This window comes from Gavia stellata, chromosome 2 (assembly GCF_030936135.1).
Source record: "Gavia stellata isolate bGavSte3 chromosome 2, bGavSte3.hap2, whole genome shotgun sequence".
In the NCBI taxonomy this organism is placed as follows: domain Eukaryota; kingdom Metazoa; phylum Chordata; class Aves; order Gaviiformes; family Gaviidae; genus Gavia; species Gavia stellata.
The window spans coordinates 99,452,308-99,478,561 of NC_082595.1; the positions used below are offsets into that span (position 1 = coordinate 99,452,308).

General features: G+C 39.0%; 1 protein-coding gene across 1 annotated transcript; it reads left to right on the forward strand.

Moving 5' to 3' along the window:
- The first annotated feature begins 3,346 nt into the window (after positions 1 to 3,346).
- DDX1 (DEAD-box helicase 1) lies at positions 3,347 to 24,612 on the forward strand. Its single transcript, XM_059835942.1, has 26 exons — positions 3,347 to 3,376; positions 5,360 to 5,411; positions 6,395 to 6,458; positions 7,171 to 7,200; positions 7,471 to 7,567; positions 9,090 to 9,137; positions 9,275 to 9,358; positions 10,261 to 10,344; positions 11,878 to 11,954; positions 13,241 to 13,313; positions 13,430 to 13,506; positions 14,313 to 14,427; positions 14,928 to 15,066; positions 16,077 to 16,137; positions 17,277 to 17,375; positions 18,077 to 18,166; positions 18,756 to 18,944; positions 20,011 to 20,062; positions 20,512 to 20,658; positions 21,395 to 21,486; positions 22,044 to 22,116; positions 22,568 to 22,640; positions 22,760 to 22,802; positions 23,028 to 23,123; positions 23,880 to 24,000; positions 24,291 to 24,612. The coding sequence occupies exons 1-26, from the start codon at positions 3,361 to 3,363 to the stop codon at positions 24,419 to 24,421; spliced, it is 2,223 nt and encodes a 740-aa protein (XP_059691925.1). The 5' UTR covers positions 3,347 to 3,360; the 3' UTR covers positions 24,422 to 24,612.
- The last annotated feature ends 1,642 nt before the right edge of the window (positions 24,613 to 26,254 follow it).

The following is a 26,254-nucleotide window of genomic DNA, read 5'->3' on the forward strand; positions in this document are numbered from 1 at the left end:
TCAGAATCATGATTGAATCAACAGATTATTCAAATCATAGAATCATAGAATCATAGAATAGTTTGGGTCGGAAGGGAGCTCCAAAGGGCATCTAGTCCAACCCCCCTGCAATGAGCAGGGACATCTTCAACTAGATCAGGTTGCTCAGAGCCCCGTCCAACCTGACCTTGAATGTTTCCAGGGATGGGGCATCTACCACCTCTCTGGGCAACCTGCTCCAGTGTTACCTCATTGTAAAACATTTCTTCCTTATACCCAGTTTAAATCTACCCTCTTTTAGTTTAAAACCATTACCCCTTGTCTTATTGCAACAGGCCCTAGAAAAAAGTTTTACTCCATCTTTCTTATAAGCCCCCTTTAAGTACTGAAAGGCCACAATAAGGTCTTCCCAGAGCCTTCTCTTCTCCAGGCTGAACAACCCCAACTCTCTCAGCCTTTCTTCCCAGAAGAGGTGTTCAGCCCTCTGATCATTTTTGTGGCCCTCCTTTGGACCCACTCCAACAGGTCCATGTCTTTCCTGTGCCGCTGACCCCAGAGCTGGACGCAGTACTGCAGGTGGGGTCTCACCAGAGCAGAGCAGAGGGGCAGAATCACCTCCCTGGACCTGCTGGCCACACTTCTTTTGATGCAGCCCAGGATATGGTTGGCCTTCTGGGCTCTGACTGCACATTGCTGGCTCATGTCCAGCTTTTCATCCACCAGTACCCCCAAGTCCTTCTGCTCAGGGCTGCTCTCAATCACTTCATCCCTCAGCTTGTATTGATACTGGGGGTTGCCCTGACCCAGATGCAGGACCTTGCACTTGGCCTTGTTGAACCTCATGAGGTTCACAAGGGCCCACTTCTCAAGCTTGTCCAGGTCCCTCTGGATGGCATCTTGTCCCTCAGGCGTGTCAACCACACCGCTCAGCCTGGTGTCGTCCGCAAACTTGCTGAGGGTGCACTCGACCCCACTGTCTATGTCACTGATGAAAATATTAAACAGTACTGGTCCCAGTACAGACCCCTGAGGGACACCACTTGTCACCGATCTCCATCTGGACATTGAGACGTTGACCACTACCCTCTGGATGCAACCATCCAACCAATTCCTCATCCACCAAACAGTCCACCCATCAAATCCATATATCTCCAATTTAGAGAGAGGGATGTTGAGGGGAACCATGTCAAAGGCCTTACAGAAGTCTAGAGAGATGACATCAGTAGCTCGTCCCTCATCCACTGATGTAGTCACTCCATCATAGAAGGCCGCTAGGTTGGTCAGGCAGGACTTGCCCTTGGTGAAGCCATGCTGGCTGTCTTGAATCACCTCCTGTCCTCCATGTGCCTTAGCATAGCTTCTAGGAGGATCTGTTCCATGATCTTGCCAAGTACAGACAGGTCGGTAGTTCCCAGAGTCCTCCTTTCTACCCTTTTGAAAAATGGGTGCAATGTTTCCCTTTTTCCAGTCACCAGGGCCTTCACCTGACTGCCATGACTTTTCAAATTTCATGGAGAGTGGCTTGGCAACTCCATCAGTCAATTCCCTCAGGACTCAGGGATGCATCTCATCAGGTCCCGTAGACTTATGTATGTTCAGGTTCCTCAGGTTGTCACAAACCTCATCTTCTCTTACAGTGGGAGGGACTTTGCTCCCCCCATCCCTGTCTTGGAGTCCATTCACTTGAGAGGTGTGGGAAGAGAGTTTGCCAGTGAAGACCAAGGCAAAAAAGTTGTTGAGTACCTCAGCCTTCTCCTCATCTGTTGTTACCAGTTTGACAGTCATGTTCATCAGGCAGGTGCGCTTTCTTTGACTTTCCTTTTCGGGCTGACATACTTACAGAAGCCCTTTTCATTATTTTTTGCGTCCCTTACCAAGTTAAGCTCCAGCCGCGCCTTGGCCTTCCTGACCCCATCCCTACACAACTGTGCAACGTCCCTATTCTCTTCCCAGGATACCTGTCCCTGCTTCCACTGCCTGTCCATTTCCTTCTTACCCTTTAGTTTGACCAGCAGGTCTCGACTCAGCCATGCCAGTCTCTTGCCGTCCTCTCCTGATTTCTTACACCTGGGGATCAAGAGCTCTTGCAGTCTATGGAAAGTGTTCTTAAAGATCTATGCCAGCTCTATATCTATGTCTTTAAAAATAATTGGATTAATCATTTATCCAAAAGCAATCAAAATGATGATTGACAGATACAGTGAATCATAGTGAAAGAAAGGAAGCATATCAAATGAAGATACTCCCAAAGGAATTATTAATATATGAGAAGCCATCATGATGCAAACAGTCTGGTACTAAAGATATAAAATACCTGCTGTATTTTTCTCTACACGACACCTGGTTTCTACAGCATAAGTTAACAGTCGGTAGGGCTCAGTGACTGTTTTAAAAAAGGTCCTCAAATAGACCTCCAGGACAAAACAGGTACTCCAGTTGCAACACAGTAGTCAAGAGAACTACATTGTCAGAGACGCTGCCCTTTATTTGGCTTTTGAACCAGATGTGCCTATATCTGAGGTCTGCCTTGGAAAAAATTGAAGTGTTTCACGATTGAAAATGGTAGGTAGTATTTTATGCTCTGCATCCACTTAGTGGACAAATGCCCCAGTGATTTGTGGTGTAACTGTAGAAGCTGCGTTTTTTCATTTGCAATCTAATTTTTTTTTTATAATAACACCCCAGAGATTCTTGCCTTTATCTTCACTAGAAGTTATCCTGGAAAGAGATTGTGCAGAATTTGGGGAAACTTCTGTAAAAACTGGAAAAGAATGTATCCCCATTAACGTACGTCAAAAAATAAATTTGTGTGAAGGTACTTTTGTTCAAATAAAACCCAGATTACTTTCTGCCAAGCAGGTTTCTTGTAGAAAACTATGCAAACATGAATTACACCAACGAAATGAAAAGATTACCGTGCTGTATGCAATGTGAAGCAGATTCTCATTGTAAACACACACTTTATGTTTAAAACGTAAGTTACTCCGGGTGTAAACCAGACTGTCAGTTCTTGAGACTTTACCATCCCCGTGAAGCTGCAGCTATGACGCCCGGCACCCGAGCTTTGATTTGCAGGGGAACAAAACACACCGGGCTTCCAGGAAAGTGGGAAAATCGTGAGCAGGTGACCTGAGTGTACCCTAAAAATCCGCAAGCAAAACAAAAACAATTCCCCCTCCGACTTTGCCCTTGGTGCGTTACCCCTAGGTCCCCGTCTGAACCCGCCTCCCTGGGCCCGAAGGGGGCACGAGCGGGCCGAGGCCGGGGCCGGAACGTGCGGCGCGGCGCCTCCCGCCTCCCACCCGGCGCCGTAAAGCCGCGGACGGGCTGAGCGCCTGCGCCCTGTGGCTGGCGGCGGTTGGCCGTGTTTGTGGTGCGAAGATGGCGGCCTTTTCGGGTACGTGGTGCTGGGGCGGGTGGGGGTGTCGGCTGTGCCGCTGGCAGCAAGGCACTGGGAGAGCCTCTCGCCTCCGGACCTGCCGGCGCCTTGTGAGGCTGGCGGCTGCCGCTCTCGCCGCGGCGGACGGGCCCTGTCGGCGCCGGGCCTGCCCTGGGTGCGGGCCGCCTGCAGCGTGTGACTTGCCGCGTAGCAGGCTTAAGGTTGAGAGGCCTGTGGGGATGTAGGTGCCCTTCCCGGCTCGTGGGGCTTTTGCAGGCCTTAAGAAGTAGTTATCAAAATGGGTTTGTTGCTTTTGGTGCATATGTGGTATGCATGCATCCGACAGCTGGGGGTGCATAGAAGTCAGACGCGTTCCTCAGGCTGACTGGTTTTTATAACAGGAGGCTTGTCATAACTGTTCAGTGTATTGCAGTGGATAATAACTGTTTTTTATACGAGTAGCTCTCTTCTGTGACATGGATTAACATGTGTCTGTAAACTGTAATCTAAAAACTTACTGTTGAAAGGCATCATTGTTGTCGTGGATGTTCCCCCCCCCCATACATATACACACATGGGCAACCAGTCAACATTAGGGTACTGTAAAATTTTAATGTATTTGAGATTTTTAATTGTTTTCTTTTAACTGTCTTTGTATCTCATCACGAGGGAGAATGCTGAAGCTTTTTCAGTAGATCTAGAGACGAGTTTAGATGCTAGACAGCAGGATTATTTTGGTGGTATAGTTGAGGAGAATTTCATAGTGTCATTGTTAGTTCTTTTAATGTAGTATACAGTACATGAGCTGAAAGTATATTAAAAATAGGGAAAATAATTTAGGGATTTATGTATAATTTGTAATCAATAGCTAGGAAAAAGCTCTTTGCTTATGTGGATTGTCTAAGTTTGTAGGAGTGCAGGCTAATACTTGCAAACATTAAATCTTTCTGAAATCATGTTACAAATAAAACATGTTTCTTATAGTGTATTTATTATAACAAATGGAAGAATAATTTTTGGCTGCATACATCCATGTATGTCAACTCTTTCAGCACTCTCTATGTGTGTACATGTGTGGTATATGTGAAACCCAGCATGTGACAGAGTAAAGGCTATCATGTAAAAGCTTCCTTTAGAAAGGTGCGTATTTATACTTAAATTGATTTAGAGTGACCCTATACACCTGAAAAGATAACCAGCAGTTAAATTGTTATTTTGATGGTGTAATACCATCGTACGGGTTAGTTAAGATCTGCTTTCCTCGTGGCCTTATTGAATAGCTGCAGGTCTCATTTTTTTGTCTTTTTCAAATAGAGAGATTTTGTTTGTCAACATACAAATGTTATTATATGGTTTCGTATTTAACTTGTCTGACGTATGACCATCAGATCTTGATATGAGTTTGCCAGAAGGGATATCTAAGTAAAAAAAAAAAACTTTCAAAGCTGGCTGTGATTAGTAACTGTATGAAAATCAAAGTATTGTCTAGTTAATATACTTGCTGTAAGTGTGTATGGCAAGATCTGGCAAAAAGAAACTTCAGCATCTCAAATTTGAGTCCTTACGTGATACAGGTTTTTTCTTTTTTTGAAAACTTTGCCTCTCAGTTGTAGAGAGAGTCACAATATTAGTGATTGACAAAAGTCTTCCCTGTTTTTTGCGTAGGCAGTTTTCCTAAATATGCAAAGATAAGTACCTTGCCCTTGAAGTGGTACTCAGTTCCCAGTGTGTTTGCTTTGCTGCTGTATCAGCACCTGCCCCTGTGCCTAGTATATACCTGACTTACTCCAATAAAAGTGGGGACAACTGTCAAAACTGTATGTGGGGAAGGGAGGATATTTCTCATTTATCACTTGAGTTCTATACAGAAGGCTGCACGTGCTGTTGCCAAAAAGAATGCTTTTTTATTTTTGTCTGCAGTTGGAAGTGTTGACACTTGGAAGTCTTTTGAGCTATGTTGACGTAAATAACACTGCTTGTTCCTTTTTTCTTGTCTAACAGAAATGGGTGTTATGCCTGAGATAGCTCAAGCAGTGGAGGAGATGGACTGGCTGTAAGTAGGAATGTGCTTAGGCCTGGCAAAATCTAATTTGCCTTTCAGTGACATGTGATATACTTCCTAAAATACCTCTGCTGTCACATTAAAACAAAGAAGTTACGTGTTTTGCTTTAACTGTCATTGCATCTCATGTACTTTTTAGTATGAATGACTGAAGAACACAAATCGTGACTGCAGTTGGTAAATTTAAAACTTGAACAAGCGAAGCATGACAGCTTATACTTCAGTGTCATTTGTTTGATAAAAGCCTCTGTGCTCCTGGTTTGTTTGTTACGTCTTGTGGGATTATTAGATGAAATACTGTCACATAATTGATGCTAGTTTAGTAAATGTTTTCCAGGCTGTGGTCTGAATTTGTGTCCTTCATAGTTGACGCTTGTGTGTCAGTCTTCTATGAAAGTTATTCTTCCCGGTTTTGGTTACTTGTTTGGGTAAAATATTTTACTTCAGAGCTTGTTTTGAATTGTCATTCAGAGTATTATCAGTCTGGACAAACACTGTATGTAATTCTTCTTTTCTTATATGCATGGTATTAATTAGCTGTGATTGTCTGAAAATGCTGGTTACATTTAGTTATCTTTACTTTCTTTTCCAGTTTTGAGTAGGAATCTTGTAAACGAGGGCTATGTAGGTGGCTTTAAAAGTGAACCTCACTTGAAGAAGGGAAAACAGGGAATGTATAATTAACCTGTTTCTTTTGTAGTTTAGCATAGTGATGTGAGATGAAGCCCTCTTGTCCGGGTGCAGCTGAATCCACTGCATCCACTAGTCACTTCCTGTCAAGGTACATCTTCTCTTGCAAGCTCTCCTTGTAAATGGAAGCTTTTTTACTTCCTTAGCTGCAAGCCAGGAAGAATAACATTTACCTGCTATTTCCCATCTTGCAGATGACTGTGGTTTCTGTGAGTTCCTGTATAAGCAAAAATCCTTTTTTATTCTCATAATGTCAATTTGTGTTCATGTGTTCTTTCCTGTAGTCTTCCTACAGATATCCAAGCAGAATCCATCCCACTGATCCTGGGAGGTGGTGATGTACTTATGGTATGTATGCAGAATAGCCCTATTCCAAGAAAGCCTATGTTTTTTAATTGTTGTTTGTGCAGTAAATTCCCTTCGTTCCAGAAGTGTCCATAGGTTTCCTGTCCTTCTTCAACAAAAAGTATATTCTTCAGCTAAAAACCTCGTTGAGTTCCTGCTGTGTTTCCAACTGTTCTTGCAGATGGGATTAATTCTTTTTATGCTTTATTTTTTGACTACTTGAGAGATGCTGCCACATGAATGAGAGCTACCAGATTTCATCTACTCTTTTTGTTATAAATACCTGACACAGATCTGCATGGAACATGACTGATACTGCCTTAACAAATGCTTCAGTATCGATAATCTTGAAGATACCAGATTAGCATGTCTTGTTCATCATGCCTTTTGTGGATCTCTGTGTTCTTGATTCCATAATCAAAGTAATGGCTTTCTATAATCTGTAGCGCCTCCCAAAATCGGACATACATAGATAGTTTTTCTGGTGGACTCTGGGCGCTTTTGTTCTTTTTGTTTTAAGTCTATTGTAAAGGTTTGCCATTTTTGTATTCTCATCTAATTTGTGTGCAGCAGTGGCATTACTCTCTACGATTTTCTGAATTATTGCAGAAGTAAAAGTAAACTTAGTTTATAGTTTATTAAAATAGAACTGTAAAACAATCCTTACAGTGTAAGTTGCAATTCTGGTTAAACTCTTAAATTTTTCTTCTTATAGGCCGCTGAAACGGGGAGTGGAAAAACTGGTGTAAGTAATCGGATTTAAATTAGCAGAAAGTAAAAGTCTTTAAGTGGTGAGAGGTGGTCTGTGTGTGTTTCTGTGTATGGTTATATACAAAGAGAACGTGTATATGTTTGTGTATGTATTTAAGCAGTATTATTAATAGTCTTTAAAAACATATGTGTAGGCATGTTTTAAAGTGTTTCTAGCCCTGGGCATTGCACCTGAAAACTAGGCTGACTGTATATCTGGAAATATCTGTATAAATTGTGGAATGAAAACAACTTTCCGTTTTAGGCTTTTAGTATTCCAGTTATCCAGATTGTTTATGAAACGCTGAAGGACCAGATGGAAGGCAAGAAAGGGAAAGCAACTATTAAAACCGGTGGGGCAGGTAAGTTTTTATGTCACACTCTTCAAGTTTGGAACACTGTTAATTCATGTTGATTCCATCACCTCCCAAAGTAAAGTTAACCTAACTTGCCATTAGGTAAGTATTTTTTCCTTAATTTGGGATAACGTGAATAGAATATCATCAGCCCAGATTTTATAAAACAGTGAATATAAATTTACTGGTGGACGTATGGAGAGAACTGAAGTGTGTTTGACTGCAGTCTTTTGGTAATGCTCATTGTCTTCAGCTTAAGGCTGGCTGATCCATACCATGCTCTTCAGTGTTCTTCTGAAAGCCATACTAGTTTAGTGCCTTGCAAGATGTGAAGTGGTAGTAGTGTCCAGCTTAAAGAAGTTTAAAAAAAATCTTCAAATTGCAGGGATAGATGAGACATCAGCAGTGATACCACACAGTTGATTTGGGCCTCTTAAGTGAGCTTGAGCAGAAAGCTCTTTTAGGCTCAGACTGATTTTTTGTGTGTCTGGGGTAGCACTGTAGTGTGTCATTCAGTTCTGCTGTGCTGCATAAAGCTGTTGCATTCCTTTTGGCACCTAGTTAGATGTGAAAGCTGAGTAATAACACCTTGAGTTGCTGCAGGTTTGAACTAGTAAATGTTGAACTGAGTAGAAAATGCACAGAGCCAGAACCCACTGATATAGAATGGATTGTAACCATGAGAATATCCTCACAGTGTTTGAGGGTCTATTATACATCCATTTAAATAAGCTTGCAACTTGAAAGCTGGTAACCATGTCCAGTCTGTGGTGTTTATAGGTGCAGATTTATGTAAGAGACAGTAGCTGTAGAGGCAACACCCTGAAGATATTAAAGGACTGCTCATCTATCAGCTTCATGGTAACTGCTGCTACAGTGGTGACAGTACAGTCAACTTTTTTTTAAAAAAAAAACCTACTTGAAGAATGTAACGTGAATACACCCAGTAATCCTAATTGAAATGGCATCTAGTTTTACAAAAAAAATGCTTATATTGTGGAACTTCTAGACTTTATTGCAACATGTTATTTGGCGTATGAAAAATGAAGTTGGAAATTTTATGTGCTTATGTGCATGTATGTGCTCTTCAGTAATGGCATTTTAACTGATACCCTGAAAAATACCTTTATGTAACCTTGGAACAGAAATAGCAAATACATTTCAAATTTATTGCTCTTAATGTAGTTTTGGATATTTTCTATATTAATTTAATTGTGATTATGTGGACTTCTGGTTTATTTTATAAATGTCTTCATTGCTTTCAGTTGTATTTTTAAGTAGCTTAATCTGTGCTCTCCTTAATGGAATAATCTAAACTTTCATAGAATACCTTTGCATTATGCATCTGTGCCCCTCCTTCAAGTTGCAGGCCTTCATTTTGACCTCGCACTATGAATTACATTGAAACAAATCTGTCTCCACAGAAAATTAAGCCAGACACTGTAGAACCAATGTGAACTTTTAATTTGAGTTTTCCAGGCTTAACTTATGGTTTAATGCTTTTTCTGTTGCTGTCTTTCAAACCTAGTGCTCAATAAATGGCAGATGAACCCGTATGATAGAGGATCAGCTTTTGGTGAGTTGTCATAATGCTGCTTTAAATGTTCACTCAGTGAAAAAAAGAATTAACTAGGAGAAAGCATACACGAAAATGTCTTTTAAAAGCAGTTAGAGAGGCAATTTTTTTAACTAAAATTGTCTTGTAATTTTCAGCAATTGGATCAGACGGTTTGTGTTGTCAAAGCAGAGAGGTAAAAGAATGGCATGGATGCAGAGCAACTAGAGGCGTGACTAAAGGTAGATATAAAATTATGTATTTTGGAGACTCTTCTAAAAGTTTCAACTGAAATGCCTGCTTGTCACCTGTTGTTAATGTCAATGGTTGCATTTGAAACTTATCCATCTGAGCAAATGTGCTGTTACTCAGTTTACTGCTAGCTGGAATGAGAAATACCTCTGTTTTGCTCTCCTTGTGTTGTAAATTACTTTTTCCCTGATTGGGGATTGAGTCGGAGGAGACAGAGTCATAACTAATATTCATTAGAACACATTTTATTAAGATGTTATTAATAGGAAATAGCTACTCACACAGCACTTTCAGTTGTTTCCTCACACACTTCAAACATACATGCATGCACAAATTTCATGGTTGTGTGGTTGGAGCAACAGTTGATAGGCCAACCCCAACTCTTTACTCAGAAGCAGAGTCACACTGATACTTCAGTGGTTCTCGGTGGGTGTACCGAAAGACCCTCAATCTGATTTCATCAGGTGTGCAGGTAATCCTGTAGTCTGTCTGTACATAGCAGCCAGTTGGATGTGGTTCAAGTTACACAAGTTGTTGATGCTAGTGCATGCTGGTGGTCTTGTACTGATTGGGCAGACCCCTGGTGTTTTTTGTTCATCAGTTTTTGTGGATTCAATAGAACCACTGGTCTTTCTAGCTTACCACTCCTTTGGAGCCTTTCACACAATACCTCTCAGCAAGTACTTTTTCTCTCTTTTGCCTGCTGTTTCTGATAGTCTTTCTTCATTACATACATGGGTACCTACAGAACCTTTTCACACTAACACAGTAGGGGATTTTGTGATGCTTTCAGCAGCGGTGGAAATGTTAGACTTGGAAGCAGCCAAACTGAACCACCTTGATGAAATTTAAATTTAGGTGTTGTTTTCAATCCTTTCTTTCTCTTTTAAAGGGAAATACTACTACGAAGTTTCCTGTCATGACCAAGGCTTGTGCAGAGTTGGTTGGTCAACTATGCAGGCTTCGCTAGATTTGGGTGAGTTTCCTTGAAAAAGAATCCCGTAGACAGTTGTCACATTCACATGGAATGGGCTCCTTGGGAAAGCTAGCAGTATTGGGGAGTTTAAAACTTTTTGTACAAATGTTGCTCTTCCTGTAAGAGGAAATCTGCTTACCTGGTGGGAACGTTTCTTGTCTCTGGTGACTTTTTGCCTTCTATTTCAATTTTTTAATGAGGATGACTGGAGACTAGTAAAATCAATAAATGTACTGGTACAAAAGTACTAGTTCAGCATATATCAAACCTAGAAGCCTTTAATTAGCACTGTGTATTATTTCTTTACATGTGTCATGGTTTAAGCCCAGCCGGACTAATCACCACACAGCCGCTCACTCACTCCCCTTCCTCAGCTGGACAGGAGAGAGAAAATATGAGGAAAAGGCTCGTAGGTCAAGATAAGGACATAGGGAGATCACTCACCAACTGCCATCATGGGCAAAACAGACTTGACTTGGGGAAATTAGTTTAATTTATTACCAATCAAAATCAGAGTAGGATAATGAGAAGTAAAACCAAATCTTAAAAACACAACACCTTCCCCCCACCCCTCCCTTCTTCCCGGGCTCAACTTCACTCCCGATTTTTCTACCTCTTCCCCCTGAGCGGCGCAGGGGGACGGGGAATGGGGGTTGCGGTCAGTTCATTACACGTTGTTTCTGCCGTTCCTTCCTCCTCACACTCTTCCCCTGCTCCAGCATGGGGTCCCTCCCACAGGAAAACAGTTCTCCACGAACTTCTCCAACGTGGGTCCTTCCCATGGGCTGCAGTTCTTCACGAACTGCTCCAGCATGGGTCCTTTCCACAGGGTGCAGTCCTTCAGGAACAGACTGCTCCAGTGTGGGTCCCCCGTGGGATCGCAAGTCCTGCCAGCAAACTTGCTCCAGCGTGGGCTCCTCTCTCCACGGGTCCTCAGGTCCTGCCAGGAGCCTGCTCCAGCGTGGGCTTCCCACAGGATCACAGCCTCCTTTGGGCATCTACCTGCTCCAGCGTGGGGTCCTCCATGGGCTGCAGGTGGATATCTGCTCCACCGTGGGCCTCCATGGCTGCAAGGGGACAGCCTGCCTCACCATGGTCTTCACCAGGGGCTGCAGGGGAACCTCTGCTCTGGCACCTGGAGCACTTCCTCCCCCCTCCTTCACTGACCTTGGTGTCTGCAGGGTTGTTTCTCTCACATATTCTCACTCCTCTCTTCTCCGGCTGCCGTTTCCCAGTTTTTCCCCCCCTTCTTAAATATGTTATCACAGAGGCGCTACCGCTGTTGCTGATTAGCTCGGCCTTAGCCAGTGGCAGGTCTGTCTTCGAGCTGGCTGGCATTGGCTCTATCAGACATAGGGGAAGCTTCTAGCAGCTTCTCACAGAAGCCACCCCTGTAGCCCCCCCTGCTACCAAAGCGCTGCCACGCAAACCCAATACAACATGGTAGTGTTAGAGGTTTCAGTTGCTGATACAAAGGAAAAACCATAACCTGTCAACCAAAAGATAAAAAGCTATACTTTGTCTTGTCTTCAGGCACTGATAAATTTGGGTTTGGCTTTGGTGGCACTGGTAAGAAATCTCACAACAAGCAATTTGACAGCTATGGTGAGGTAAGCTTGAATTGCTTATTGGTAGAAACATTATCAAGAAGTTTTGCATGTTGGTTCTGTGCTGTAACAATCAATTTACTTTTGTAATAGTTCTGACTTCCTAAGGGAAAGTCAGTGGGCAAAAGTACCATGAAACATTGAAGCATTTTTGGATAAAAGCATATTAACAGATTTAACAAAAGCAGTTATCAGCTTGAGGCTTATGATTGTGGCTAGACTGCAAATATATTGACTCTTATTTAGAAGATAAACCTCTCCTGTGTGTTACACGTTAGAAGTTAGCTCATGTCTTGCATTTATTTCTTGACTTATTTCAGTCTTAGCATGAATAACACCAACCTGTCTGTATACCTTGGTGAATGTCTAAGTGAGGGCATCGTATCCTCTTCACTAGTAGTTAAAGTAGAAGTAATCACACAAGTCTAATATGTCACAACACATACTTAAATGCTAATAAGATGTAGTTAGTCATGCTCTATTTCTGGCTATTGAGTTGGGTTTGCCATTAGAACTGTTACCTTAATGTACACTTCTGAAAGTGTTTACCAGGAATATCTGTGGTGGTTTTTGTGTAGTGTGCCAGTCAAGGGTTCAGCTGTTCAAGCATTATTTACATAAGTATGAATGATACAGCAGAAACTTACGTCTTTTTGTGGTATTGGTGAACTCTAAATGCCGTAAAACTTGCAACTTTTATAACTATTGTATTGTAGCTTTTTTTATAGTAGTGACTTCTGAGCTGTTGAATTAGGAGCACTTTATAATATACAGATTTTATTGAATACCTTTACAATGAACAGATTTCAAGATATTTAAAGGAAATAGTTAAGTATACATAACATGCGTATAGTACCTCCTGCAAGAGTTAGTCTTTTTATATAGTTAAAATACAGGTTTCTGTTATCTGGTGCTCTAAGCTTAGATTTACATTGGCTAATAAATGCATGATTAATGCATTATTCTGTAACGCAGAATACTTCCAGGTAAATTACTTAAATTTATCATTGTCAAAGTGTTCAGTTTTAAAGTAAATTTAAAACAGCAATAAATGTTTAAACATCTAAGATAAATTGGGCAGTTCACTGAAGATTTGTAATCAAATAAAAATATGCCTGCTATTTACAGTGGTATTATTGGAATAAAAATTGAACTTGTCTCTCTCAAAAATGAGCATTTAGTAGGGAGAAGAGGGAAAACTGTGAAAGTTGACAGAATGTAAGCACTATGTTTTCTTAATGCACTGAACGCTAAAATCTCTTAGCTTCGCAAACTTCTTTTTGTTACAGGAATTCACTATGCATGATACAATTGGGTGTTATCTAGACATAGATAAAGGACAAATAAAATTTTCCAAAAATGGTAAGTTTTATTCACTTTCTTCTTTGGAATTTTATTGGGATGCTTGTATTGGGGGAGGGGCAGGGAAAGAAACGCACACACATTTGCGAGTCTGACTGAACAAACCCTGCTTTCAGGGAAGGACCTTGGCCTTGCGTTTGAAATCCCACCACACATAAGGAACCAAGCACTTTTTGCAGCTTGTGTACTGAAGGTAACTTAGGAATATCACAGATGTGTAAGATCATTAAAATTGTTCTAGTTTTGGTAACTACGTATGTATAAAATTTGTGTAGCCACCTACAATTACTGTAGTTGTGCACTCTCAGTTTCCTTTAGTCTACTAGTATTTCACTAATGGAATGGTCACCACAGTGTGTTAGCTTTGACAAGTACCATTCAAGTTAAAATATCGAATGTTTAAATTTGAATTTAAATACTTAAACTTGAATATAAGGGAAGAACAGCATGGATAACTAGTTTCTAATACCAGTGCTATCTTGCTTGTATTAAACTTCAATATATTATGATTCGACAGATACAAGCAAGTAACTTGAAAGTGCCAGAATTCCTGTTTTGTTTATTCCCAACTCTTAACATTACAGTAGTGTAGTAGTATGTCTTTCTGAAGTTAGTCTGTCTGGGATGGTCTCTTACCGAGTAAAGGTTTTAGCAAAATGTTTTGGTGGTCAGAGAAATGTACAAGTCCAAAAAAATGTGGTTTGGTTTTGTTTTTTTAAAATTGTGGTTTGTCATTGCAAATGAATGCAACATAAAAGTTCAAAAAAGGTTTCTGTGCATCTGTAAATGTGTCAATATTTTGATGCAGAAGAAAAGCCTTTCAAGAGCTAGAACCATGCACAAAATGTCTGGCCTTGGGGAAGGGGAACATGTAGATGGGAGAAAACCACCTTCCCCTCATCATCTAGCTGGTTTCTCATGGGGAAATTAATTATGGAATTGTTTCTCATTTTACGTGGTCTCTTGAATCTTGTTTGTATGACGCATTTTGAAATCTAGAATGCTGAATTGAAATTCAATTTTGGTGAAGATGACTTCAAGTTTCCACCAAAAGATGGCTATATTGGTCTTTGCAAGGCTCCTGATGGTAATGTTGTAAAATCACAACACTCAGGTAGGTTAGATTTTTAAACATCTCTCAGTTCTATATTCAGATTGTGTGACAGAGCATCCTTTTATCACTAATTGCTTCATTAATGCTGTATTCAAGGTTGTACAGTGATCTTACTGGTAGCGATATTAGTGGGTTTTTTAAAGTATTCTAAATTTTCTTCATCTTAAACCATGAGTAGTCTAACATTTTGAATTTAGAAATGCATCAGATAAAAAGAGAAGTTCAGTAAGTTGCTCAACAGTGTCATCTTAAAAATAAGTGTGTGTGTTTAAGCTCTGCAATAAAATTAATTATGCTGCATGCCCAGTATACCCAGTATCATGGCAAGATTAACTTGTAATCTCTATTCATAATTAAGTGAGCAATAACCTCACCCTTTAATGGAGCATTTAGAATCATGAGGTTTTAGATTATTAGTAGAAAATCCAAGTTTGTTTCCAGTAAAAAATTCCAGGATAGGAATGTAGTTTGTCTTAATGGCGTATTTTTTTTTCATTTAGGAAATGCACAAGTGGTTCAAACACAGAACCTTCCGAATGCTCCAAAAGCATTGATTGTAGAACCATCAAGAGAGCTTGCAGAACAAACTTTGAACAATGTGAAGCAGTTCAAAAAATATGTTGATAATCCCAAATTAAGGTAACAGTGCATCTATTATAATTGCATTTGTGGTATTGTCTGTGGATGTTACTTCGTGGGGGAGATGAGGGGTATTCCACTTCATAGCTAAGTGGAGCTTAATCTGCAGTGCTACTGATAAGAGCCTCAGTACTACCTGTTGCCAACCAACATTGTGACTTTTCAGCTACAGTCAGAGCACTTAAGTGTTTTTTGATGTGTTTTATCTATGTACTACTTCCTCCTGGTATGACAAATCTATTTTTTTTTTCTTCAGATTACCAAAGTTGTATGGTACTTAATATTTTTAATGAAGAAAAGCACATCTGCTTACTGCCCTTCTTTTTTGAGCACTTTCCTGTGTCCCCCCATCCCCCCCCATTTTGTTTGTTTTTCCTGTCCAACAAATAGTTACATACAAGGTCTGCTCTGTTTACATTAGTGTGCTCGCAGGACAAATGTTGCAGTAATTAGCACGGGGATGCAATTCTGAAAAATGAATCATCTACAAGCTGCTTTGGTCTGAAGTTTACTGTGCTTATAAAACTTGAACAAGTGTCTCCATATTCTAAACTGCAGTCAATTTACAAGAGTGCTTTTACTAGAATTGTAGGGGAGTAGCAATGGGGAGAGGCAAGCTATGATGTAAAATTCATCTAGTTTAATGTTATTTGCATTTCTAGCTTTCAAGAACCCAGGAAACTTACTAAATTAACTTATACTTGAGATTTTTAAGGAACAGATTCTTTTTTAAGATTAAATTGTTTAAGGTGTTAATGTGTTTAATACAACAGCGGTAAGTAATCAAATACAACTCAGTAACAAAACTTTCACTTCTCAAATTAAAATACAGTACGCTACATATGAAGGGACGAATTTTAAAATTAATTTTTTTCCTGTTCTTAAAATTACTGTTCAGAGCTGTTAATCGTCAACTACTAATAAAAAAAATCAATCTTTAGCCAGGTGTTTAACGTATCTTCTGAATATAATAAATTAGCAAATGTCAAAATACGTTGATGTAATTTTAGGGAACTGTTGATTATTGGTGGTGTTGCTGCAAGAGATCAACTCTCTGTACTGGAACAAGGAGTAAGTTGTATTTTTGTTCATATGATTTAATAGTTTGCGTTCTGAATAACTCATGATGTTGCTGGAGAATAGTAATGGTGCTTCTTGTAACTCCTGTAAACCTGATTACAAGAAATTGTGCAGTTGATAGCAAGTTCATGTTGCACTGGTCTAGCATTTGTTGCTTTACTTCCATGGCAGTTTTCGATACAAATAGTACTTGGTCAAATTCTGTTGAAGCCTGATTAAAATAAAGGTGTATTTTTTGCCATTTGTGCTTAACTAACAAGACAGACAGTTTTCCTATTAAGTTCTGTTTCACATTTGTGTGAATAAAACTGGTCTGCAATTATCAGGGTCAATCTACACCACAAACCAGTCCTATGTAGAAGGAACTGGTCTAGCTTTAGCAGCAAGGGATGTACAATCAATTCATTCATGCTGTAGGGATAGCATAGCCTTTTTTTTTTATTTAAGACCATGTCACTATTGATGAGTTTTTCAGTGATTCTAGCTGCCAAAATACAAATTTTCTCCTAAGCAGGCTTGAACTGGAAGATTGCTAGACTTTCATGTGAATGCAAAACTCGTGACAGTGAACCCTTCATTCTAGCAAAATCTTAAGTGTTTTTTTTTTATAGTTGATAGACTTCATATGTGTACTTTCACCGTGAGAAAAGTTGAAGTTTTTTTATCGCCATTGACAAAAAAAACCCTGTTTGTTGGCTTCAGATAACAAAGTTACACAGCTCGGGGGGTGGGGCAGGTGGTGTAGGGGAGAAGGGAGCAGAGGCACAACACTTCCCAAAATAAGGGAAGGCTTCCTGCATAAGGCAGATTCTGCTAATGAAATGGCTGTATAACCCAAATGCAGGTTGCCCAGAGAGGTTGTGGGATCTGTCCGCTTGAAGTTACTGAAATTTTATTGGGCAACTACCTAAAGCAACTTGGAAATTGTCCTTGATTTGCATGTGATGGTGGGTGTGGAGACCAGATGACCTCAAGAGGTCCGTCCAACCCAAATTACTCTAGGATTCTATGAAGTTATAATTAATAGAAAATAGGGCATCATACTGATGATTGTCTCCAGTCTTAAATTTAGACAAAGTTGGTAACATCTCTAGTTATGGGATCAATTCATACTCTTGTGTATTTCATAGGTGGATATTGTCGTTGGAACTCCTGGAAGACTGGATGACCTGGTCTCAACGGGAAAGCTTAATTTATCTCAAGTTAGATTCCTGGTTCTGGATGAAGCTGTATGTAGAGAACTAAGTGATACTTAAGTTCTGTTCTTAAATGCAATATGACATTTCCTAAAAGAGTCAGTGAAACATCATTGTTCTATAGCATTTGGTACTTCAGTGGAACAACAATTAGCTACCTATAGGCTATTCCAGGTTAATATTGTTGTTTGCAACGATAGTAACCTACATATGTTTTTCCCCGTGTAGCCTCACTGGTAAAGCTGTTTGAATTTTTTCTGGCAGAAAAATGTATTTCAGGGTGTAATCACAAGGTAGTGAAGTCTGTTGCTGTCACTGTATAGGGAACTTGAAAGGACAAAGATGAAATAAGCATTTTTGACTACCTAGCAGGTCTTGAAGCCAATGAATGTTGTAGTTAATATGCTGTGAAATGAGTGTTTGTCTCTCTGATCTGTTATAGTACAACTGAATATTCACAAAGATGGAATGCCTTGGGGTATTAGCTAGGAGAAGCTGCTGAGGCAGATGTTCAATTTCTTGTGAAGCACAGCACCTCTCCTTGTAAATAATCCAAAATTTACTTTTTTTTCCTCTTTAGTAATAATATCCCAGCCAAGCATTGACCTATCCAGCTAATTAAAAGGGAGAACTTCTGAGACTGCAAGTGTGTTGCTTATTTAACTCAAGTGTGTAGGCTGAGAAATGAGAAATAAGAACTGCAGCTTTATTTCTTTTATTTTATTCCCATATAGGATGGCCTCCTTCTCCAAGGTTATTCAGATTTCATAAACAGGATCCACAGTCAAATCCCTCAGATAACTTCAGATGGAAAGAGACTTCAGGTATAAAATTTGTTCGTGGTTTTGGGGTTTTTTGTGGTGGTTTTGGCTTTGTTTTTTGTTTGTTTGGGGTTTCTTTTGTGATGTGCGCTGCTTTCAGTTGTTGACTATTACGTGGCATGGACCATGCTTCTTTGAAGGTAGAGTTTGTTATACCTCTTGTCCAAAACTAACACTTGTTCATTGGGTTCAGTAATTGCCTGTGAATATGTGTCTTTAGGATCCTAGATCTTGAATCCCAGTGTTTAGCAGTATTTGAGTTATTTTATATATAAACGTATCTGAAAAATAGTGGCTACATGCATTATGGTTTCTAATGCTCTAATAATCTTGATCGATTGGCTCTCAGTAATTCTGCTTTCTTCTCTTAAATGGTTGGGGGGGTTGTAAAAAAAAAAAAAGTTAAGTAACTTATTTTGTGTCTTGATTCTCATCAGCTGGGTGATTCCTGTGATGACAAGAGTCAGTCAGGGATTCTCTGTTGTGCTACATTATGCTGTTCGACTACATAACATTCTTCCAGTTCTACTCTGACCTTTTTTTGCTGGGGGAGTCTGAACTTGTGGTATCTATATGACTTTTTTCTTCTCAGGTGATTGTGTGCTCTGCAACACTGCATTCTTTTGATGTGAAAAAACTATCTGAAAAGATCATGCATTTTCCCACCTGGGTTGATTTGAAAGGAGAAGATTCTGTCCCTGAAACTGTACACCATGTAGTTGTGCCTGTAAATCCAAAAGCTGACAAACTCTGGGAAAGGCTTGGCAAGAATCATATCAGAGTAAGTGATCTATAAGTGAAAATTAAAATTATTTGCCCATGTTTGTTTGTTTAACCTTCAGAATTGGGGCCTAATGTTGTAGGATCTTTGCCAGCTGTTGAAACAGCTTAGTGTATCTGAAATGGTTTGTTCCATGGTAGTCAGCATCATGATATTCGTGATGTCGTAACACTGTTTCTGAACAGCTCAGTCTTACAAACATGACTGAGGAAGATATTGATTGAGTAACATTCTGATTTGTACTTGTGAAAAAGCAGTGCAGTGCCATTGTTCTCTTATTTCACAGCTAATGATCTGTGGCCTAACTGTTAGTACCTGTCTTTTCTGATTGATCAGGAGGAAGTAAACCTTCCAACATCATTCTGTAAAGTAGTTTTGTCTCTAACCTATGTGAGACGAGCAATTTCTAGAGGAATGGATTTCATCTCAGGCTACATTTGAGACTAGTTTAAATTCTATGTTAACCTGACACCTGTTCATCTGAGAAGGTGGTGGTTGTTGTTGTTCAATTCTTTAGTACTTGAGTTCTGAATAACTTGAGACTGTATTTCATTCTCAGCAACTCTTACGCAGTTACAATCAATAGTTTTTCTTAATCCCTTGTTACCTCTGGAACCTCCCTTTATTAGGTCTGTTTAGAGCCTTTTCATTAGGTTTTGGCATGAATTTATTTCTCTTGGGTTTTAGGTTTATATCTGATTCAGCCTAGCATAGGGAAAAAAGAAGCAACAACTATGTTTGTATGATTTAGCTATGTTTATACTACATTGTTTTCAGGTTTGGTGGTTGGTTTTTTTTTTAATTCATCACTTTGTTCAAAGGTGGTTTCTATCCAGTGTCTACATAAATAATTTATTGTCCTTTTTTTATGAACAAGTTTTGTGTGCTTACTCGCAAGACTTTTCTTCAGCTAAAGGTAGATTATCTTGTCTGGTGGGAGAACAGAATGCTAAGATTACTTTTAAACTTTATTTAACTTCCTGCTGATTGTAAGTTAATGGAGTTAAATATTTCCTCTTTGAACTATGGACTAATGGCTTGAGGAATTTATTTGTTTTTTTTCTAGACTGATGAAGTACATGCAAAAGACAATACGCGACCTGGTGCTAACACTCCAGGTAATTGGCAACACTAGTTAAGTCTTAGCTTGTGAAATAATCCTTTGTAAATGTTATGAAGTTAAGCTAAATTGTAGTAGATACCGGCCTTGAGTCATGTTCCACCAAGTTTTTATTTCTACATTTTTGTAGTTGTGAAGAGAAATGTGTTTCTGTAATTAGGGGGGAGAGAAAAAGATTTGAATATGTATTTTGCAGGTATGCTGACAACAAGTGTTTGGTGTGTATAAGTAACCTGAAACTCCTGAGTAGTTTTGTTCTTTCTGTATTATATTACCATAGAGCAGGGGAGCGTGGGGAGAGAAGAAAAAACTGAAGGTCTAGCTCACTTGCTCTGCTAATAAAAATGTAACTGTCTGCTGAAAGCCTCGGAAAAAACTTTATGCTGTTCAAAGGCTTTTCATATTTTTAAACAATTTGAGTGAAATAACTTCTTTACTTCTACTTAGAAATGTGGTCTGAAGCTATTAAAATTCTAAAAGGAGAATACACCGTTCGGGCAATCAAAGAGCACAAGATGGACCAAGCCATTATTTTCTGCAGGACTAAAATAGATTGTGATAATATGGAGCAGTACTTCATCCAACAGGGCGGAGGTAATATTTTTCATGAAAACCTTATTCTGCTCACTTTCCTGTTTATTTCAAAGCCAAAATTGCATGATAGAGGTCACCAATATTCGGACACCACACAAATAAAATTGTGCTTAAGTTTTTTGACACACTGACAGGGCATGAAAGTCAGGGTTTGGTAGCAGGGAGCTGCAGGGCTGCCCTTTGTGGGAGGAGGCAGTGAACTGCCCTGTACCTGTTCCAGACAGCTCTGAAATGGCTGGAAACAACCCATCGTGCACCAAAATTTGAACCAATGAGAAGAGTGTATGGCGCCTCTGAAAAGTATGTAAGAAAAAGTGATAGTTGCTAGGGGCAGGAGCCATGAGAAGAAACGTGTGTGTACAGAAGTACACGCATAGGGAGACATAGAAGGAGAAATGTGAGAGAAAACATAGGGACACTGAAAGGGGACATGTGAGGAGAAAGGTCAAGACACACATTTGAAGAAACAAGGGAAGTTTAGCCTAGGAAGGAGTCAGGAGACATGCCTGCACAGGCCTCCTCTGGAGATGGGGGAGGAAGGGTGTTTGTTTAATTGTCTTGTTTTTCCCTAATGCCTGTATCAGTAATTAGAAGTTCGTGTTAATTGGTAATAAATTAAGTGACATTCCCCTGAGTCGAGACTTTTGCCCACAAAATCTACTCTCTTTCCAGTTCTGTATGGTGTTGTGTCATAACTTTTACATATGATGTTATTAATGCACAGCAACTCTTTCAGGCCCTGATAGGAAAGGACATCAGTTCTCATGTGTCTGTCTGCATGGTGACAGAAAACCTCAAGAAAGAAAGCAAAACCTGGAAAGATTTAAGGTGATGCTGCAGATTCTTGAAGGCTTTTTCCCTCACTTCCCGATACCTGAAATCACGTTAATTTGTGTTGCTAGTTCTCCATTTAAATTAAATTGTGTTCAAATGTTCTACGGCCCACTTTCTAAAATTCTGTGAGGCAACAATTTCTGTAGGTGGAAATCTATATTGTCAGTCAATAATGACCTTTGTGAGTTCTCATTGAGAGGATAGGTGGGCTTTTAAATAAAACCTAAATTTAAGCTCTGTAATGGATTACATTGTTTTTTAAAGTCTTTGGTTCTTAAATATTTAAAAAAAAGTTTATTTAAGTATTAGACAGTTTGATTTTAAGCCATTCATCGATATAAACTTGCCTTACGCTGTTGTCGAAAGAAATAAGGATGTAAATTGACCAAGCTATTCATGTTCAAAAAGCACTGTTACACTGTGGAAGAGCTTTATTTGATGTGTTCCTAAATGTACAGAGACACTTCAGGGTGAGGTAAATGCAAATGACTACTGTTTCACTGCCTGGAATTTTGTTTGCACAACACTTCTTTACAACTATGTTTTCATAGAGAGGAGATGTCCGTTTCTTGATCTGCACAGATGTTGCTGCTAGAGGAATTGATATTCATGGTGTTCCATATGGTAAGACATAACTTTTAAACTAAGCTATTGAATTGCATACAGCTTCAGTATATTTGCAGTCCTGTCAACTAGTTAAGACAGGTATATGACTTACAGCTTCATTTTAAAACATTGTAGATGTTAAAGGCTTGAACTAGGCAACTTTTAATTTGATTCACTGTACTTGCTCAAATACCTGATGATGTTCTGCATTGCTGGGGATTCTTCGTTTGTTTTTCCACTCTTGTCAAAAAGTAATCATGGAGAAGGTTTTATAGTGGAAGCCTTAAGTGTAGGTATTGCAGGTAATGACACCCGTAACTGCTGTAATAGAACAAGTATGTATGTGGGCTAAGGAGAGGGATTGCAGCAATCAAATCTGTATTTATTTTAGGTGTCTGGTCTGTGACTTTAGCTCATATATTTAAAAAAAAATCTTGTATTCTCTGTGGATTGTGTGTATCTTATACAGTTATCAACGTCACACTCCCTGATGAAAAACAGAACTATGTTCATCGAATTGGGAGAGTAGGCAGAGCTGAGAGGTATGTATGTGTCCAGAGTAGTTGCTATGTTTTCTTGATGGTTTTTTGTTGTTGTTTCCTAAGTTGACAATAGTTATTGAAATACCTTTTTCTCTCTCCCTTCTCCCCTACTATTTCAGGATGGGTTTGGCAATCTCCCTTGTGGCAAAAGAGAAAGAAAAGGTAATTACACTCCAAAGCAAAATTGAACAGACATTATTTACTAAAGTTCTAGCCACAGCTGATGTCTGACTTTAATATGCTGCATTGGAAAGCTGCTTGTTTGTTCTTGCTTAATTGAAAGGGAATTTAAATAGATATCTGAATTGTTTTTCATGCTGTAATTAATCAAAATTAATGTACTAAACTATTTCACAAAGTTTAGAAGTTGTTTTCCTGTATTTCTAGGTTTGGTATCATGTATGCAGTAGTCGTGGAAAAGGGTGTTACAATACTAGACTGAAGGAAGAAGGAGGTTGTACCATATGGTACAATGAGATGCAGGTAAACATTTTGCTTAACCAGAATGTTTTAATGCCTCTGAAAGACTGTGGGATATAGTTCTTGTTTTAGCTGCGTAGTTGAAGTACAAAGCTAGTTTTGGGGTGCTTATAACCTTTGATTCCATTTGAAGAAGAAATTGGAAAACTTTGCAAGTTGTATTTTCTATAAGTTATTTCTTTAATTGTAAAAGCTTATTTTAATATTCCCAGTCAATTCTGTTGGAGTCTTATTTTCAGCTTCTCTATAGTCTTCCTAATCAAATGCTGTTAAGAGTTACAGGATGTTAGTTACACATTTTTGTTTACATCGTTTGTTGCAAAACGGTACGTAACTTAAAACTTCCTTTAACCTGGAAATAGTGTGTCACAAGTACATTTTCATTGGGATTGGTATATGAAGTGTGAATGCTTGTTAAATTCACAGTGCTTCCCTTCTTTGTACATTAAAGAAGGGTGAATGATCTATCATCTGTGGTAAAATAAGCTCAGACTGTGAGCTCTTTATTGTAAAGTAGTTCCACGCACATAAGCAGTGTAGTATGTAAAATAAAGGTTTCTAGGTAGGATAAAAACATACTGAGATTGGAAATAAGCTTGCATAGTCCATTTGAGCAAAAAATGTGTTAGTCTTTGGTGTCTGTGACCAAATTGTTTTCTGCATACAGTTCCTGTTCTGAACAGTCACATTCAAGTAGTTTCAACACTAGTTTGACTGAAGTCTTGGACCATAAGAGTACTTCAAGACCTTTTTTTTCAGTTGCTGGGGGAGATTGAAGAACACTTAAACTGCACTATTGCCCAAGTTGAACCAGACATAAAAGTACCAGTAGATGACTTTGATGGGAAAGTTACATATGGACAGAAAAGAGCTCTGGGTGGTAAGCAATGAACTACTCTTGAGTTTCTTGGTTGTCTGCTGTGTAACTACAGAATGATAGATTAAAAACACCTGCTAGTTCTTTGCTGTCTTCCGCATTTGTTACATGCGGTCTATGGATTACAGGTGACCAAAGTGTGTGTATGCCTGTATTTTTTTTGTTCGTGCTTTTTTTTTTTTTGACAAGTTAACAAAGTTACTTTAACTTTCTGAATGACTGTGGTTAAGCATTATTAGTTCTGCTGAAAAATGGCTTTGAACACATCATTTAGATTGGGTCTCTTTTGGCAGGTGGGCTGTATAAAGGCCATGTGGATATTCTGGCACCTACAGTCCAAGAGTTGGCTGCCCTTGAAAAGGAGGCTCAGACGTCTTTCTTGCATCTTGGCTATCTTCCTAACCAGCTGTTCAGAACATTCTGATTGTGCCACACTTGAGACAAGGCTTGAGTTAATAAATGCTCTACCCTGAAAACACAAAAATCCTGTACTGTCTCTGAGTAGCAGTAGTTAGAAAAGGATTAAAATTAAATATACTTCTTGCATGATGAACAGCGTGTTCAGTGTTGTTAACTCTGTTAGCTGTTGTCTTGATAAAATAAAACAAGTCAAAGATGAAATGGTCTCTTTTGCTCTTCTTTTGCCTTGCCTTGAGGATTAATTTGCAGAATCATTCTCTGCATAGCTTTTTGATTTATTGAAAATACAAGTATAGTTAAACAAGTCTGGAAGAAGGGGAGTTTAATTCTTTTCTTTGCAGACTGTATGTTAAAATTATTTAACTAGCTGTGTACTGTGATTAATTAATGCTGGGCTTTTTAAAGATGCATCCGTATTCAGACAGGTGCTTATATTTAAGAAAATGAAGAAGAAAAAATAACCTTCCTGAAGTATGTATTTGAAGCTCTTGGTTTTCCTGAAATCCTAAATCTAGGCTGATAACTGTTTTGATTCTGTAATACTAGACTTCTCAAAGTTAATGTGTCTGAAATTTCTAAAATTTATCTTATACAAAGAATTCTACAATACTCTGAGTTCATGGGAAATTAACATGCTAATACCAATGCAGTTCATAAATCTTCAGTAAAAGCTTTTTCATGCACCATTATAGGTTGAAGTACTTTATGCTTCTTGTGCTGCTTTCAGGCAGGTTGAATTCGTTCAGATGAAGTTACTGTAGTCGGATTTGGATTTTTTAGCTTCCTTTTTTCTTTAGCAACTCCTCTAATGATGCTTAAAAATTTCAGTGACTTTGCCTGCAAATTGTCAACTAGATATCACAGGTCATTGTGAATGCATAACAACCCAGAATGAAAGTAACCTTTTGCCTTTCTTACGAAGACTTCTAGTCACAAAATACTCAGTCGCCTTTCAGAAAACCGTGAAAACCAGATTAAACTCAGGTTGAGCGGAGAAATTTTTTTGTGTAGTGTTACCTGGAGAGGGCAGTCTGAGAGTCCTAGCTATTATAATAAAATACATAAATTTCTCATTAAGTTAAACAAATCTTAAGTATCAAACTTACTGTGGCTATGTGGTGTTACCTGATTCTAAGCTGGTCATCGTGGAATCCTTCCTTTAATACCTTTTATATACTTTAAAACAGGGGGGAGGAAGGGGAGGACACATGGGATGCTTACCATTAGAACTTGGGAAGAAAAGTTCTACCATTTGTTCTATTGGTCTTCTCTTGTCAGACGAATTACGAAATCTACTGACCATAAGTCAATCAAAATTAATTTATTGTAGTGCCTAAAATAACTTCAGATTGAAACTGAGAGTGAAAACAATTTCATCTAATTTAAAGTAGGCATGTTATGTATTTCATCGGGGATCACTTTTAAATGGGGGAAAATGGTGGGTACATGGAATCAAAATCTTACCAACACTGATCTTTTTGTTAGAGCGTAGCATTATTCTAAATCTGCTACAAGTTCAAAGTGCTGATATCTTTCAAGACTAGCTATCAGGTATCCAAACTGCAGTGAATGATTACAAATTACGACTATATAGAATGGCTTTTTTCAGTCTTAAAAGTGAAAATTGCTTTAGGTATGTAACCTTAGGCCAATACTTACTTAAAATTTGTATCTCTTTGGTGTAGGAGCTGAAATGACTAAAATGGCCTCATGTATACTTGTTTTCAGGAGGGTTTTGCTAATGTGCCTTCAAATGCTGCAGCATGAGGGAGGTACAGGGGGAAAGAGTTTCTGGTTGAAAAGCTTTAAAGGTTGACTGAGATGTCAGGGACTTAAC

Excerpts from the sequence above, each read along its gene's own strand:
- DDX1 (XM_059835942.1), top strand. Across the intron at positions 9,359-10,260 it reads AACTAGAGGCGTGACTAAAG|GGAAATACTACTACGAAGTT; the intron begins GTAGATATAAAA and ends TCTCTTTTAAAG. Across the intron at positions 11,955-13,240 it reads AATTTGACAGCTATGGTGAG|GAATTCACTATGCATGATAC; the intron begins GTAAGCTTGAAT and ends TTTTTGTTACAG.